Genomic DNA, 16,041 nt, shown 5'->3' with positions numbered 1-16,041 from the left:
TTAATAATGAAATTTTTTTACAATTAAAATAACTTCAGAATATTTTGTTGAAAGAGAAAGTTTGCAAAATTTTTGCATGCACATTTACATAAAAATAAATTAAAATAATGCATTTAAATTTTTATGATATACTTATATCGTTCCAATATTTTTTAATGTTTTTTTCTTCGTCTCCTCCAGAGATTGACGTCATTATACTCCTCTTTTCTGAGTCATTCAGCCGAGAAATGTCCCTCGTGCATCGGAGCAACCACATGTCCCGGCCCAATGCACTCAAGAATTTCTTTGTCTATGAAACTACTTTCAAAACTACAGTGTTTATGAATGTGAGCTTTTTTTTTTTTTTTATCTTAAATCTTATACATATATTCTTATACACATATAATCTTATACTTTAATCAATTATGTAAAAATAAGAATGGATTTCAAAAAGTTATTTCACGACTAAGTCTATCTTAAAAACCAATAATATTTCCTTTTTCATTCAAATTTGTAAATAAAAAAAATTTAAAAAATTTAAATTTAAAAAAAAAATTTATGAAAAGGGTGTTAAAAAATACATATTTTTTTAATAAAGCATAATTTAAAAAGAAAACATAGTAAATAGTCTGACTTTACGTACATTGGTTCATTATTCTAAAACAGGCAAGATGACATCTATGCAGATTGCTCCAATTAAATTTTTGGTAATAATGCAGGTAATAATTGTATTGGTAATAATTGTAGATGGCGCCACTCATTTGTTGTGTATTTGTTTCTCGAATTAATTTTTGGCTTCTAAGTTCGGAAATAAAACGTTTCTTTTTTTTTTTATAAAAGAAATATATATAAAGAATAAGTATTTCAATTCTTCGTATGTGCCACATTTTGTACCGTTTCTTCTGATACCCTTTGCATTAAAGTAAGTATTCATGTTTTTCAAAAATGGGTTTTTTTAATTACTAATTTTTAGTCCTTCGCTCTCGGCTCGCGGCCCTTGGTGGGCCAAGGCTTCCTTCAAGGCTTTTTTTAATAATTTGGTTCATTAAGGCAAGGATGTGTGTACTATAGGCTAATTTATACTTTACCGGAATACACTACTCTAAAGTTTCTTTAAGGTTAAGTGCCACTGCCCAATATACGGTACACGATGCACTGAATCAGACCGTTATCGATTCGACGACTTTATTGGGATAAATTTTTACTATTGTGTGTACACTATAACTGATAGAGTTGAAATTTAAGAGACGGAATCTGAGCTGATAAAATAAAAATTTTGAGATCCGTTAAATTAATCTTTTTTCTAAAAAAATTGAAGTAACTATCTGTTTTTCATCAAAAATAAATAAATAAATAAAAATGGTAAGAAATTGTGTTTGGATTGCTGAGCAAAGAGAGCAATGGAATGCAATAATGATAAATGTTCTGAAATCAACCACAAAAAAAAGACCCTACCAGTAAGCGTTTTCTTATATTTGAAAAAAAATCTGTAAAATTTTAAAAACAATGCGCAATGCGTGGTAGCAAAAAAGAATAATTTAATATGGAATGAAATTTTAGAAAAATAAGTAATTTTTCTGATCCTATTAATTAAAATAACTTGTTTAATATCCATTAAAATAAGAATACTCTTAAGTAGAAAAAGGAAAAAGATAGGCATGTTTCAAGCAAAAAAACACGTTGATTCTTGATAATACGATCTCGATAATATTCTCGATTCACGTTGATTCTTGATATTCTTCCTGACACATGTCTCTGACTCCTGTTTCCCGCATATCAATACAGATTCTCTCTTAAAGGATTTCAGTTCTGTTCCAGATTTATCTCCTTCTGCCACCACGTTTTCCCTAGTATCCTTTCATTTTATTTTTATTATCATTTTTAACTAGCTGAATATCCGCTCTTCTTACGAGGTGAAAAAATTAGTTTCTACGGTTCCCTGCAACGAATAAGTGCATTTTTTCCATTAATTTTGCTTAGTAGTTCATAGCTTATTATTCTACTTCAATTAACAAATTTAATTATCATTGGAATCAATAATAACACTGGTGTTATTTTTATTTTCATCATCAACGAATTAGTTTTCTTTCACCATTATTTCTACTTTTCAGTGCAAAACTTTTATTCAAATAACCCTGCATAACGAATAAAAATTAAATATTACAGAGCACGCAATAAAAAAAATGTATCTTCAATTAGAGCTATACGCTAGCAAATATCGCTGATGTTATCTTTAAAATAGTTAACAAAACTGCATAGTCTCTAATTTCTTTTAAAATAGTGACTTTCGCTAAGCCAATGAGAAAATTCCCTTTTTTAAATGTCTTCGTATTAAATATATAATTGAAAAATCGTGTACTCAAGTGTTCAATGTCGTATTTTTAGACCTTACGGTGTTCCCGCAATACAGTGTACAGACACACAAATTCCATATTTTGTTACATGTATAGATTTCTTTATTTTTTATTGACAAATGCGTATTTTCTAGTTTCTAAGTTACCATCGTTGACGAGTTGTTCTGATGAAAAGCATCACGTTTTTGGCTCTGGAAGCATGTCGATCTTTTTTCTACTCAGACTGTAAAATAAAACAAGATATATTCCAAGTATATTTTTCTCTTCAGTTTTGTTGGGATTGTCCGCTTTATATCGCTTTTTTTCTTGATATTAAGAAAACTACTGTCAGGACGAAATTAAAAACTTTAAAAAAGAGGAACGTTATTTTGTCATTTAACGGCTTAATGAATAATGTTATTGATAAAATTTAAAATAAATGAATGCTTAAAATTAACTACCGTTCATCCCGACGCATAAGTAGATCAGGGGTCGACTTAAGAAAAAGGACATTCGGTGATCATGAAATACCGGTGTATTTGAAACAATGAGATAGATATGAATAACTCTGTAAACCCTTTTCAAAAACTATTTTTAATATGTTACGTGCAACTAATTTTTCATTTTTCTTTTATTTTATTTACATATAAAGGTTTATTTTAGAAAGCTTTAAATTACGTACAGTAAAAAAATTAAAAATAAGAAAAGTTCAAATAATTTATTAAAGTATTTCAAATAAAAATATGCTTTTAATTACTATGCTTTTAAAATATACCATATAACTACAAATTTTAAGATTTTAAAACATCATCTGTATCTGATATAATAATGTTATCATACGGATCCCATTCCGCGATGTATTCTTCTTTTTTCTCATCTGCTAAGTACTGCATAAAATTGCCCCATCCCCCATCTGAAGAATTCGAAATTCTACACTTTTTAAAAGATTTCCAGAAAAAAACTATATTTTTTACTTAAAAATATATTAGACATATTTTTTTGTATTTTTCAATTTTAGAAATTTTTTTCGCTTCGTGAAAGACTGGTTGGTAGGGCACTGGACACACGTTCGTGAGAACGGGAGTACGAATCCAGCCGGTCGAAGACTCCGCGTGTAGTAAATGGTGCTCGTTAAATCTGTCAGGTCAAAAAGTCCTCCATGTTCCCATAACAAATTATACCTCTGGGGGTACTGAGTTGGAGATTGATCGTTCTCTGATTCAGGTCAAAATTACGATTTGTGGATGAATGAATGGATGTATGAATGGGTTCGCCCAATATACGGGTGTGACAGAAGTCAAAGTCTTGGTCATAGATGGCGTCATTGGAAAATAAGAACAATCGCACCTCTCGACTTAATGGCCTACAACAACAAAAACTGAAATTTTCTTATCTGATTTTTCAGCAGTTCACTTATATACCTAACATATCAGAAATTTGTAAGCAAAAACGAGGATTTGAATTAGACACAGTATATACAGTACTTCAAATTCATGACGAAAACCCATTCCCGTGAGCTTATCTATCATTTATAGAACAGTATGTTTAAGAATTATCCGTGGGCACTAATTTGTTAAAGAAAATATAAAATGTTATTTTACTAAAAATAACCTTTCAAGAAAATAAATATAAACAATATTGTTTTGCTTTTAGGAATTCGGTAGCCATAACTACCTATCTATATATATATTTCTCTTACACGGCGACAAAAAAAAGCCTCATTACAACTCTCCGAATGGCAACGCTAGAAAATCGACCAATGATTGCCGCTAAAAATGCCCCATGCCAAATCTAGCTGAGGTGGCTCAACATATAGCGCTTTTAAAAAAAGGAAACTGAAATAACCAGAAAGAGCATTCTCACCAAATGTTATTTCTTCCGAAATTCACCCTATCAGCTGCGGCAATCTCATACTATTAAGCTAGGCAGAAGTGAGCAGTCTTTGTCGATAGATCTCTATTTTAGTATTTTGTCGAAAGCGCTTTTTTTCACGAATTTATATATTACGAATTTATTTGACGATTTTTGATTTATATCACGAATTTATTTGTTTTATTATTGTTATTAGTTATTCATTGAAAAATGAGTCTCAGTCGTGCTGTTACTCTTTAAGATTTTATACTATAGCACATTCCTAATAGGTTTAACGAATTACATGTCATTTATTTGAATTCAAATTTATTTTAATGCCTTATTCTGGATTTGAATGATTGTTTTGAATTCTTAGAATTTTGTGCATTTGCAATGTACCTAAGTTAGCAGAGAGAAGTGAGCTTGGTTTGCGAAGCAAACCATATAAGATTGCGTATCATTTTTCGGGGGTTGGCGAGCGTTAGCGAGCAGGGGGAGCAGCCCACTAGTTCTGTTTATTACTTCTGTATACATTTCTCTAATTTTAATCAACTTATTAAAGCATTTCGTCATTTTTGCTTTTTCTGACCTTTTTTTAATATGTTTTTTTACTATGTTTTTTTTTAAATCAAATTTGTGTCTGTTAGTCGATTCTGTGTCTGTCTGAATCCTGCCATCATAATTACGACAACTTTCTAACCAACTGAAGCACTCAAATCTCTATTGAAACTCTACGTCTGATAAATGTAAAATGTTTTTATTGACCATTGCATGCGGAGCATATCTTTACTTTATCGCCACAAGAAATTCATCGTCACTTTATCGAAACCAGTAATTTATTGTCACTATATCGCCACAAAAAATTTATCGTCACTTTATAGCCTTAGGTAATTTATCGTCACTTTATAGCCTCAAAAAAATTTATCATCACTTTTTCGCCACAAGAAATTTATCGTCACTTTCTAACAAACAAGAATGCGTAAAATACTACTGAAACATTGCGTTATGTCTGATGATAATAAAAGTTTCAATCATTGTCTGAACGCTGCTAGCAGTATTAATATTGTCATTTTATCATCATATAGAATTTTTCGTCAATTCTAATTCATATCCCTTTCCGACAAGCCAGTGTGCTAAAATTTCCGTAGGAACTTTTATGTCAGAAGACAGTACAAAATACAATTGTTTTCTAAATGTTGCAAGCAAAATGTAACACCAAATTAAATTTTGATTACTTTCCGAAATAAACTAACAGACGCGTAATTAAGATGAAAATAATTTTATTAACTATGTTTCCCGAAAAAACTAAAAGGAAAAAATAACTTTAATTTCAGCCTATTCGAAACAAAAAATTTATCGCTTATTGCCTTCGGAATAAATTCTCTATAAATTCCACCTGCTTCTTTGAGAAGTTATGCATCGTACGTTTTCCGTTTTAGGTCTGACAAAAATAATTTTTTTCCTTTTCAGTTGATTTCAAAACGTAGTCCTTAAAACTTTTATTTTATAAAATTTAACCTTTATTTTTTCCAGTAAAGTATTGTACAGTATTTTTTACATGAAACAACCGTTTTTTTTTTCAAAGTTTACATTACTTAGGTACTTGAAACTTGAGTGATTATGCCTAACTATGCGATTTAAATCAGATTTAATTGGATACTGGTAAGTGAAGACGCGTGTGTGTCGAATATGATTATCTTCCGAATCGATAAATGCCGCGATTTACCTACAAGGACGCCACTTGCGGGGATCCAATTAAAAAATTAAAGCTTTTAATTCGAAATATTATCAATTAACCACTTAATCTATCCCAGCTGAACTTCATGAAAACTTATATTAAAAACTAATGATACAGAATTTACTTGTTCAGAGTTAATGAATTATGGAATATTTAGACTACATTGGACATTAAATCACGAAGATAAAGAGATAAGTTATTCTTGCCATATAAACTACGGAGAGTGATGTAAATAAATAAAAAACATATCTAAATATAGATATAATCTCTTTAATATCTTCGCCTTTAAACAACTGCAAACGTGCGTTCACCTTTGACTCTTGGCGAGTCGCCTAGATGACCGATAAAAATTGCTTACATTTTATATACATATATTTTTTTTTAATTATTACCACTTTCGCTAACATTTTAATGATAAGTTTTTACTTTGCAATATATTCGTTTTTCTTTAAGAAATTTTTTGACGGTTTATTTCCTTTAAATTTTTGTTGAAAATACATAAATTATTTTTAGAATTTCATTATATGTCGTCTCTTTTATTTAGAGTTTAGTACTTAGTCGAGCTTTGCCATTTTAGCACCTACAGTAATTTTTAAAAAAAATTTAAGTTTGGGAGGTGGGAGCAGCGAGAGGGAAAGTACACAGCCGGGTCTTGGCATTTTTGACTAGACTATTACTGCTTTTTATCAAAAATCACTAGAAACTAGGCAGGCAAGCTCCGTGTTATTTGGGCATAAATAAAGTCAGTTAAGTAATTTGTTTGCAAAAGCTTGTGGTTTGAAAAATAATGATTATTGCGTCACCGAATTAATTCTGTATTTTTTAATTGCTTGAAGATTTACTTTAAGTGAGTTCATCTGATTATACTTTTTTGTAACTGTTGTTTTAAATTGTAAAATCAGGTTTCATATCACGTGTTAAATACGTAGTCTTTTTTCTTTTATATGATGCTCAAATAAAACCGGAACATAATCAGTCTGACATGATCAGGTAATTAATCAAACATACCACAATACTTCAAGTAAAATACCTGGAAAATCAAATATTGAATCTCAATTGGGTACTTACATTTCAAGAAGATGATCACGGATACTCACTCTGATCGTATACATGCAAAATGGCGTGTTAAAGTTGAGCTAAGTTTCTTCACATAAATTAGAATGTTAGTTAACGTGAAATTAATAATATACAGCACCGTATCGCACATTTAAATTTATTGAAATATAATTCTTCCTCGTTTACGCCTTCTTCTTAACTTAGATTTATTATTTGTTTATGTGTTTTATTTTAACCATGATATATTTTTTATATTTTGTGTACTTGGCAACCTCGATGCATAATTAGTTTATGTTCTACATGGCTTCATGCCTGTCTTTGTGTTAAGAAATATATAGTGAAAGAATTTAAATCTTTGTGAATGAATATAGAATGTGTCACCTAAGAGAATTGATAGTTTACGAGCTTGGCCTACTCGAAATAGAGTGGAAAGGACAGTTACTAACGGAAACAAAGGTCACGTTTTAACAACCAATCAAGATCGAGATATCCGCACTACGTCACTAGCAGGTATCCCATAGAAAACTATAGGTGCATGTAGCCTGTATTGCAGAGAAACATGATTAATGTTTCATTCGAAATTTCCATTCTAAGATCTGATCAAATAATTTAATTTGTGATAAATTAAACGATGCATTACAAGCATGTTTATATTTCTTAATGATAAACTTAAGAACATATTTTTAATTTCTTAATTTTTAGACCATTATTTTCTTAGTTTATGAGGTTCATAAATAGTATTAATTTGTTTCTATAAAACATATTTCAATAAAAAAAGTTTTCTCCGTTATTTCTGTGCATGTCTTATTTTATCCCACCAAACTGGAAAGAACAGGATTTTTTCATACTTCCAAAAAATAATTTACCCTCCAAATATTATTTTTTTAAACATAAAATAATTTTAATTTTTTTGCGTTAAAGGATTAATTTATCATTCAAATAAAAACATAAGCAATTTTGTCCACAAAGTTTTCAAAGGAAAATATTAAAAAAAAACTTGAGATTATGGTTTTCTAAAATCTTCCTCTAATCTTGTTTTTATATTAACTACATATAAGACTTTGTTCTTGTAAACTCATATGTTAAAAAAGATAATTATATTCCTCTTTTAAACTTTCTGGATGGTGAACTTTCTAAAACATATCCATTTTAAGCCTAAAATATTAAAAGAAATTAAATCCTCCTAATTCTCATTAATCCAATTCTTTACACGCATAGTATTTATTTTTCAAGCAGATGTTGTTAAAAACATTTTATTTATCATTCATTGGTTAGTATGAAGCAATAGGTCCCTAGTGGATGCTCCAATGCCGATTACACAAATTAAGTTAAGTAAATAAGATGATAACGAAACTATGCTATCAATTGTCTTGAATCCCATTCTTTTTCATATTCCCACAGTGTGTAATTAACAATGCTAAAGAATTTTATTTAGAAATTTTATCCTCCATGCCTAATCCCTTAACTATTCTTCTTTATTTGAATAAAAATGCGATGTTTCTAAGAATTAAACTTCGTGTTATAAATGTGAATTTTCTCGTATGGAGAAATTCTTCGTTTTTTTTTTCTCTTTCTTATCTTTGTTGTCAGTCTAACCGTAGAGGTTTTCGTGGTTTTCGTTTCTATGTAACGTAAATGCTGGTTAGTTCCCTCTAAAAGTCCTCCATGAAGACGAATTTCTCCCAATACTTGATAAGACAGTTCCCATATCTTCTGGATTGGATTCAAAATTACAAGGATACGGAATTTCACATTGGTAGTTGTCAACTCAAAACTGAGTCGACTGTTCAACGATGGGGATAAAATAAAATATTTCATGTTCGAGCAGTGGGATCTCAATGGATAGATCACTATCCCTCCAATGAGGTGACCGGGGCTCGAATCCCAGCAATGACTGGCCTATATGAATTCCTCACCTGGCTTGTATCGACAACAGTGCCGACGAAAAATATTCTCAGTGGTATACTAATCATGGGTTATCCCCCTGTCCGTCAGACTAACGGTGAAACGTTTTCGTGGCTTGCCTCTGCTTGTAACGCAAGAGTGGCTTCCTTAAATAAAAAAAAGTGCTCTGCGAAGTCAAATTTTTCCCAATACTTGATCCAGGGGCTCCCTTGTCTTCTGGATTAGGTTCAAAATTACAAGGCTACGGAGTAGAACATTGATAGATGCAAACTCAAAAAAAAATTTGTCGGCTGTTCAAAGACTGTTATAAAATATAAAGTATTGAATATTTGCCTTGGTGGATGTAAGGATAGAGCCTCTGCTTCCGAATGCGGGGACCCAGGTTCGAATCCAGCGGTGGCTGGTTAATGCGAATTTGGCTCCCGGCATGCAAAGACCACAGTGCTGATGTAAAATATCCTCAGTGGTAGACGGATCATGGGTTGGAATCCCTTTGCCATCGGGCTAACCGTGGGAGGTTTTCGTGGTTTTTCTGTCCATGTAACGCAAATGTTAGTTCCATCAAAAGTGCTCCTCAAACGCTAGTTTGTCCCAATGCTAGATCCAGAAGTTCCTTGTCTTCTGGGATGTGTTCAAAATTGCTAGGCTACGTTGTTGAATATAAACTCAGAGCTGGGTCGGCTGTTCAGCGCTGCTAATAAAATAAAATAAAAAGATTCAATGCTCAAAATTTCAAAAACAAATATATAAAAAATTTTCTACCAAAAAACCGAAATGTGATAGAAATTAGTAGAATAATTCCAAAGAACCAACATTTTAAATTTTATATATTTCTTTAATAAAAAATTCGAGTATAGACTAATACACTGAAATGAAAGCGGACATATGTCCTACTCATCACCTACTACGACCCTTGATGGCTTGAATGTATTCAGTCGTCTAATTTCCCCATTATACTATGTGTCGTTGTACTATCAATCGTTATACTATGCATCGTTATACTATCGGTCGTAATAAGTCATCTTCAGCTTATTTAAATTCTGCACGTGGTTTTGTTATCGAAGAGATATTTTTCTTTTGCTAATCAAATTGGAAACAAATCTAGTTTTATCCGGACGCATCCGAAGACTCATCCCTCTATCAGATTATGCTGACAAAGGATTTCTTATGTAAAAAGAAAACTTCGATGAACTCTTGAAGTTCAAATCTTGTGGCGAACTGCCATCTTAACTCATCCTTAAGAAAAACGTAGCAAACGTAGTTGGGTGTTTACATTAACTGAAACGTAACAGTGTGGCCAAATTTCTGACAGTAAAAGTATTTTCCAGAATGAAATTATGCGGAAAACTTTATGGACATTAAACTTGTGTTCTAAATCACTGTTTCTCGGGTAAAAGAAAGCTAAAAAAAATTTAATTAGGATTAGAAGTTTTTCCGAAAAAATGGCTCCTTTGTCCGAAACCAGTTTGCTTTTGACTCCATCGTACGTCTTGGAAAAATCTTTTAACCGTATATCTTTCAAGAAAAGAATTGGACTTATTAATGGTATTACATTAATAACAGGAGCAATTATAGGAACGGGTATTTTTGTATCTCCTAAAGGAGTTCTTTTGACATCAGGATCTGTAGGAATGTCACTGTTAGTTTGGAGTTTAACAGGTATTTTGTCAGTGATGGGTGCTTTGTGTTACATTGAACTGGGAACAACATTCCCTAAGTCAGGAAGTGATTTCACCTATATGCAGATGTGTTTTGGTGATTTACTAGCCTTTTTGTACCTTTGGGTCTTCATTCTAATTATTGGACCAGTTGGAAACGCTATTGCATCTCTCGCATTTGCAAACTACATGCTGGTACCTTTTTTTCCATATTGCTCTATACCGCCGTCAGCTATCAGACTCATTGCAGCATTAGTTTTATGTAAGTAGTACCTTATTTGTTTCATTACTTCTCAAAATTAACAGAGGATTTTCTCAGAGTTGCCGAATTCATTAATTTTCTTAGATTTTATTTGTTTACATTACTTTCCTAAACAACTTGCGGATTTTCTCAGTGTTATAGAATTTGTTAACTTAGATAAGCTATCAATGGATTGATCAATTAAGAAACAAAATTAGCAGTAAAACTGTGCCGGAGATGAGTACAAATTATGTAAGTAAAAGTAATTGATAACAAATGTAAAAATTTTATGTAGTTTTTCCTAACGGCGTCACATAAAAAATTCTTTTGATGTACTATTTCATAAAAATATATATTATCTTGTAGATTCGATTCTAAATCTACGCGCTCTACAATGACAAAAAATTTTGGTGAATAGTTGCCCCCAGTTTTGATGTTGGGGTAAGCGAAACACATTTTCAATTAGAAAACTTTAGTTAACGCACAAAACATTGCATAAAACCGAAAAAATAACTACCGATTAAAATAATTAATGTGAATGTATTATTAAAAATGTGCTTGTTTTTTAAGCGAAATGTTTCTGCAATGAAGCCATTAAATTAATTCTAATGTACATTAAAATATGTGTTGTTAGTAAATAAACAAAAAATGAATAGATATGCAGCTATTCAAATTTTACTGCACTGATTCCGGTTGATTTAATACCAATGTTATTTTCGGATAAAAGTGTCCAATTTGATGTTCTACGAATATCGCTAAAATCAAATGCATATGCGACAATATTGTCGCATAGAAATATGTTTGGAAATAACAAAATAATAACGAAAAATAATTTTTTTCTTTTTTTTTGCATCGAAAAATCCATGCATTTAAAAAATATTACCAACGTGTAGATTAGGTTTTAGTTTTGAAATTTTTCAAATGGAATAACTGTTATTTTCAAACTCTTATTATGTCGTTGATGGATGTATATGAGGATAACAATTACAGTGTATATACATATTTCTGTTATGTGGCACCACAAACTCTGGTATTTCTGCCTATAATGGAGTTGTAATTGTTCATCAATAAAACATAATTTTTTGATCTTTTGAAATTCACTTTATTTAGAATTTTTAGATAATTTTTTACATAATATTTTTTTTTAGTTTTTGCTTTCTCATTTATTTATTCGGTCTCAGTCCCGCAGTGGACTGATCGTTAAGACACGGTTCCCAGCAGATCACCGAAGTCAAGCATCACTGACTGCGGTCAGTGTGCGGGTGGGTGACCACTTGGATTAGACTGCGTAGGGACCGAGGGTGTGCGGTATTGGTCGTCGTTAAATTGCTCTGCCGTCAAGTGCCCGACTTCACGTGCAGGTCGTCGGGCTACCGAAGCAGGAGTGCCATACCCTCTGCAGAGGATCAAAATTGCTATGTCTTCGGATCATCCTCAGGGATGTTTCCCAGACCGTCGCCAATAGCCCATTGTGCAGCTCTAGTGCTACGTAAATTAACTACTACTACTATTCGGTCTCAGCATTTTAATTTGTGTGTAGAATCTATTTTTTAATATTATTTTAGTTCTTTCTTTTCACTAATTTTTTAACGAATTCTAATCTTTAATCATCATAGGATAATGAACCTAAGTGGTTTTAGGATGTAGTAGATGACAATTAATAACTTTTCATGTGTACCATAACATAAATCAAGCAATTGTAGTTCGATATTTTTTTCTCAAGTTTGTATTGTCCGATTAAATTTCTATTGTTGGTGTGAACCCTATTTATAAGCTAGTTGAAAAATCCAGGTATTTGCAAATGTTTCGGACATTTTCTAATGCGGCTAAGAAGGAAAACTTTTCAGCATTTTATTATTTTCTTGATATTTTTCAGAATTAGCGTAATCAGCTTATATGTTTTTATGCTAATAAAAAAATAAACTAAGAATTACAGACTGAATTTTCTTCGACTTTTGTACTAAACCTCTTACGAGGCTATTTATAACAAAACTTCTACTCTGGTATAATTATAAATTTCCTGAAATATATCAGGCTGATAGAAAAATCATCTGTAGGTCTTTAATAAGCCTACAGTCTTTAATATGTGCACTTCACTGCAATAAGCCTAAAAAGTTATGAGCTAATAAGAAAACGCTTGGTTACTTTTCCAATTCGATTGTTGTATCGCAAAATGTCGGCAGGCGTTGATAAGGATCATTCATTTAGCCGAATTCATTTAGATTAAAATTTTCTTAGTAAATAAATATCCGTAATAAAAATAAAACGAGTGCAAAATAAATCTTTTAGTCTTCTATGCGAGTATGGAAAAGGATTCTTACATCAAAACGAAACGTTTTGTATTTATTCAGCTAGTAACCACTCGTGGTTTATTTTTATCTGACGAATGCAATAGATATAATAGAGTTGACTTTGCAACCTTTGATTCGTGAATGACGCGAGATCATTTTGAATAGAATATACGTGGAAGATGTGCGTTTCAAAATGCTAATTTTTACTATTATTTTCATCTTTATTTCCTTCATTTTTTCAACTAAGACTCATCGCTAGGATATATTTTCTAGAGCTGCGTTAAGAAAGCAATTACTTATTAGTAAAACTAATCCATTTTGTACGATAATTATTCAAAGTAATCGTTTAAAGAAATCAATGATATTACCGTAAATGGAAGAAGCATCATTGATCGAGTTAGAACCTTTATTGCTAAACTCTGGTGATGACGTTTCACTGAAAAATTTCGCAATGAAGAAGCATATTGGACTCTGGAATGGCATAACATTAACTATCGGCAATACGATTGGAACCGGTATTTTTCTGGTGCCGATAGCAATTTTATTGTAAACAGGGTCTATCGGAATGAGTTTAGTGGTATGGGTAGTCACTGGTTTAATTTGTGTGCTCCAAGCTATGAGTTACGTAGAACTTGGAACGACTTTTGATAAATCTGGATGTGATTATACGTATTTAAAAAATATGTATAGCAAATTAATACCTTTCATGTATATATGGGTTAACCTTGTAGTGCTAATGCCAGCGAACCGGGCGATATCTGCCATGACTTTTGCAAATTATGTTCTAGAACCGATTTTTCCCAACTGTATTATACCATCTCTGGCAGTTCGAATGATAGCGGCATTAGTTTTGTGTAAGCATGTGAACTTTTACGCAAGTAGTCATTGTAAAATGTTTGCAAAACAATTCAAGAAAAAAAACAAATATAATTTCTTAAAAGCATCATATATACGTAATTTGACTTTATACACGTATAAATAAAGCATTGATCTAAGGGTATAAGTTGAAATTCAAATAAATGAGAATGGTACAACTTGTTTAGTTAACATAAATATAAATGAAACAAGTGTTTGCGTTTCTCAAAATAATGTTTTTCATATTAACAGGCATAATTCATACAAATTACATTTATCGTTGTATATACATGCATGAAATCTGAGAAAAATTTAAAGAATTGTCGTGTCTACGAATCTGAATAAGAAAAAGTAATCAAATGTTTTTGAAAATTTATTTTGTGCTTACAAATTTATGAAAATTTATTTTGCGCTTTTGTGCTTAATTTAACAAGTGTTTTTCCCTTATTTGCCGAATTTCAACTTAAACTTCAGAGCAACGTTTTTAGATTCTGTCGGATTGAATTGAAATAAATACTCTCAGTTTGTATGGATAGATATTTAAAGAGATACTGTCAGATTACAGGAATAATTATTTAAACGTATGCTGCTATATTAATTTAAATATCTTCTCGTATAATTGTATCGGATTATAACTATACGAGTAGATATTTAAAAAGATACTGTCGGATTATTCGAATAGATGCTTAGGGATATACTGTCAAATTATACGAATAGATGTTTAGGAATATACTGTTGGATTATACGGATGAATGATTAATGGTGTACTGTCATATTATACGAATAGATGTTTAAAGATATACTGTTGGATTATATAGATAAAAATTTTACATCTTTTTTTAGGTTATGTTTTTGTTGGCTATTTTTTCATCAGGGATCAACAGTTCCTCGTTTCATAACAATCTGGATATAAATTACATTTTTTAATTTTTTTGAGACTGAATGTTTCTTAACGAGTAACACTGTTTCAAATTATTCATGTCTCTCAACTAAAAAAAAAAAAAAAAAAACTCAAACTTTATTTCTTTTGAATATCTTATAGTAGATCGAGTTGTCTTAAAATGGGACCCCACCCTGAGATGTTAAAATATTAACGTTTTTCTTGAATTTTTTTTTAAGTAATAGAGACAATGCAGAGTTTCAAAGTAAGGTAAAACAACGTTTAAGAGCACAAAAAATATATGAAATGCAGACAGCTGTTTCGGATGCTCAAAGGGCAACCTTCATCAGTGCTGTTGCACTGATGAAGTGCAACGTGACGTTGTTTTACCTTACTTTGTATTTCAGCACAAAGATCGCCCTTATGTGTATTAGTGCAGAGACTCCTTGTTTTTTTATGTTATTTAGCTACAATTTAAGTCTATTTTAAAAAAATTTCTTTTACGAAATAATAAAAAATAAGTTGGTGGCAGCTCCGTGTGTGTGTGGCTGGTCATCAAAAAGTAGCACCTCACTGGCCTCATGGATTTAGAAGTTCTGAAACGTAGGAAAATGATTTTGCTTAGATTTTCTGAAACATAAAGACATTATCTAAAAAGTAGCTTAGCGGTTTTTTGATGTTCGCAATATTACCGAAAGGGCGGCAGCTTTAAAAAAAAGTTAAGTTTTTCATTAAGAAAATATTCATTAAAATACTAATATAAAATCGAAATATAAAAATATCAGAAAAATCCTATCCTACTTTCTAAATAATATATTTTTATGTAATTTAAAATAAAGAACAGCTTATTTCGTTGTATAGATCATGAGAAAAACGTTAGGCCAGGTCAAAAAACAGCGTTTTGAGATAAACGCGTTTAAAGTTTTGACTTATGGTAGGGGAAAACGTTTAATTTCATATATATAATGGTCGATAAATGAAATACCTACAATAAGTTTCCATATACAGTCAACAGAATGGATGAGACACAAAAAGAATGTCGCCCCTCCTAATCCGGCCGAACGGGCCTTTCTACCTACTTAGCGACGACTCTCTATTTTCCGGTATAACTTCCAATCGAAGTTAGGTACCAAGAAATCGTTTCAGACAGACATTAGAAAGGGTACAAAGATTCGAAAAATGCAATAAAAAATTTTTCGAATTTATGAAATATTCAGGTCCCCCCTTTAAAACATGGACAACAAAAAAAAAGTA

At 31.2% G+C, this 16,041-nt stretch overlaps 1 protein-coding gene across 2 annotated transcripts in view; it reads left to right on the top strand.

Annotated features, from left to right (window-relative positions):
- The window catches only part of LOC107452476 (L-type amino acid transporter minidiscs), a 61,300-nt gene that overhangs the window by 26,777 nt on the left and 18,482 nt on the right, over positions 1–16,041 (top strand). Inside the window, exon 1 of one of the 2 annotated variants that reach the window (XM_016068957.3) lies at positions 10,073–10,782. The exons of the other annotated variant lie outside the window; for it this stretch is intronic. Within the exon in view, the coding sequence (XP_015924443.1) occupies positions 10,305–10,782 (478 nt within the window). The 5' untranslated portion in view covers positions 10,073–10,304. Of the gene's footprint in view, positions 1–10,072; positions 10,783–16,041 lie in introns of those variants that run through there. 2 annotated transcript variants of the gene reach the window in all.

Source organism: Parasteatoda tepidariorum, chromosome 6 (assembly GCF_043381705.1).
Source record: "Parasteatoda tepidariorum isolate YZ-2023 chromosome 6, CAS_Ptep_4.0, whole genome shotgun sequence".
Taxonomy (NCBI): domain Eukaryota; kingdom Metazoa; phylum Arthropoda; class Arachnida; order Araneae; family Theridiidae; genus Parasteatoda; species Parasteatoda tepidariorum.
Note: the sequence above shows the minus strand (reverse complement) of the source record. Positions and strands in the feature narration are given on the sequence as shown.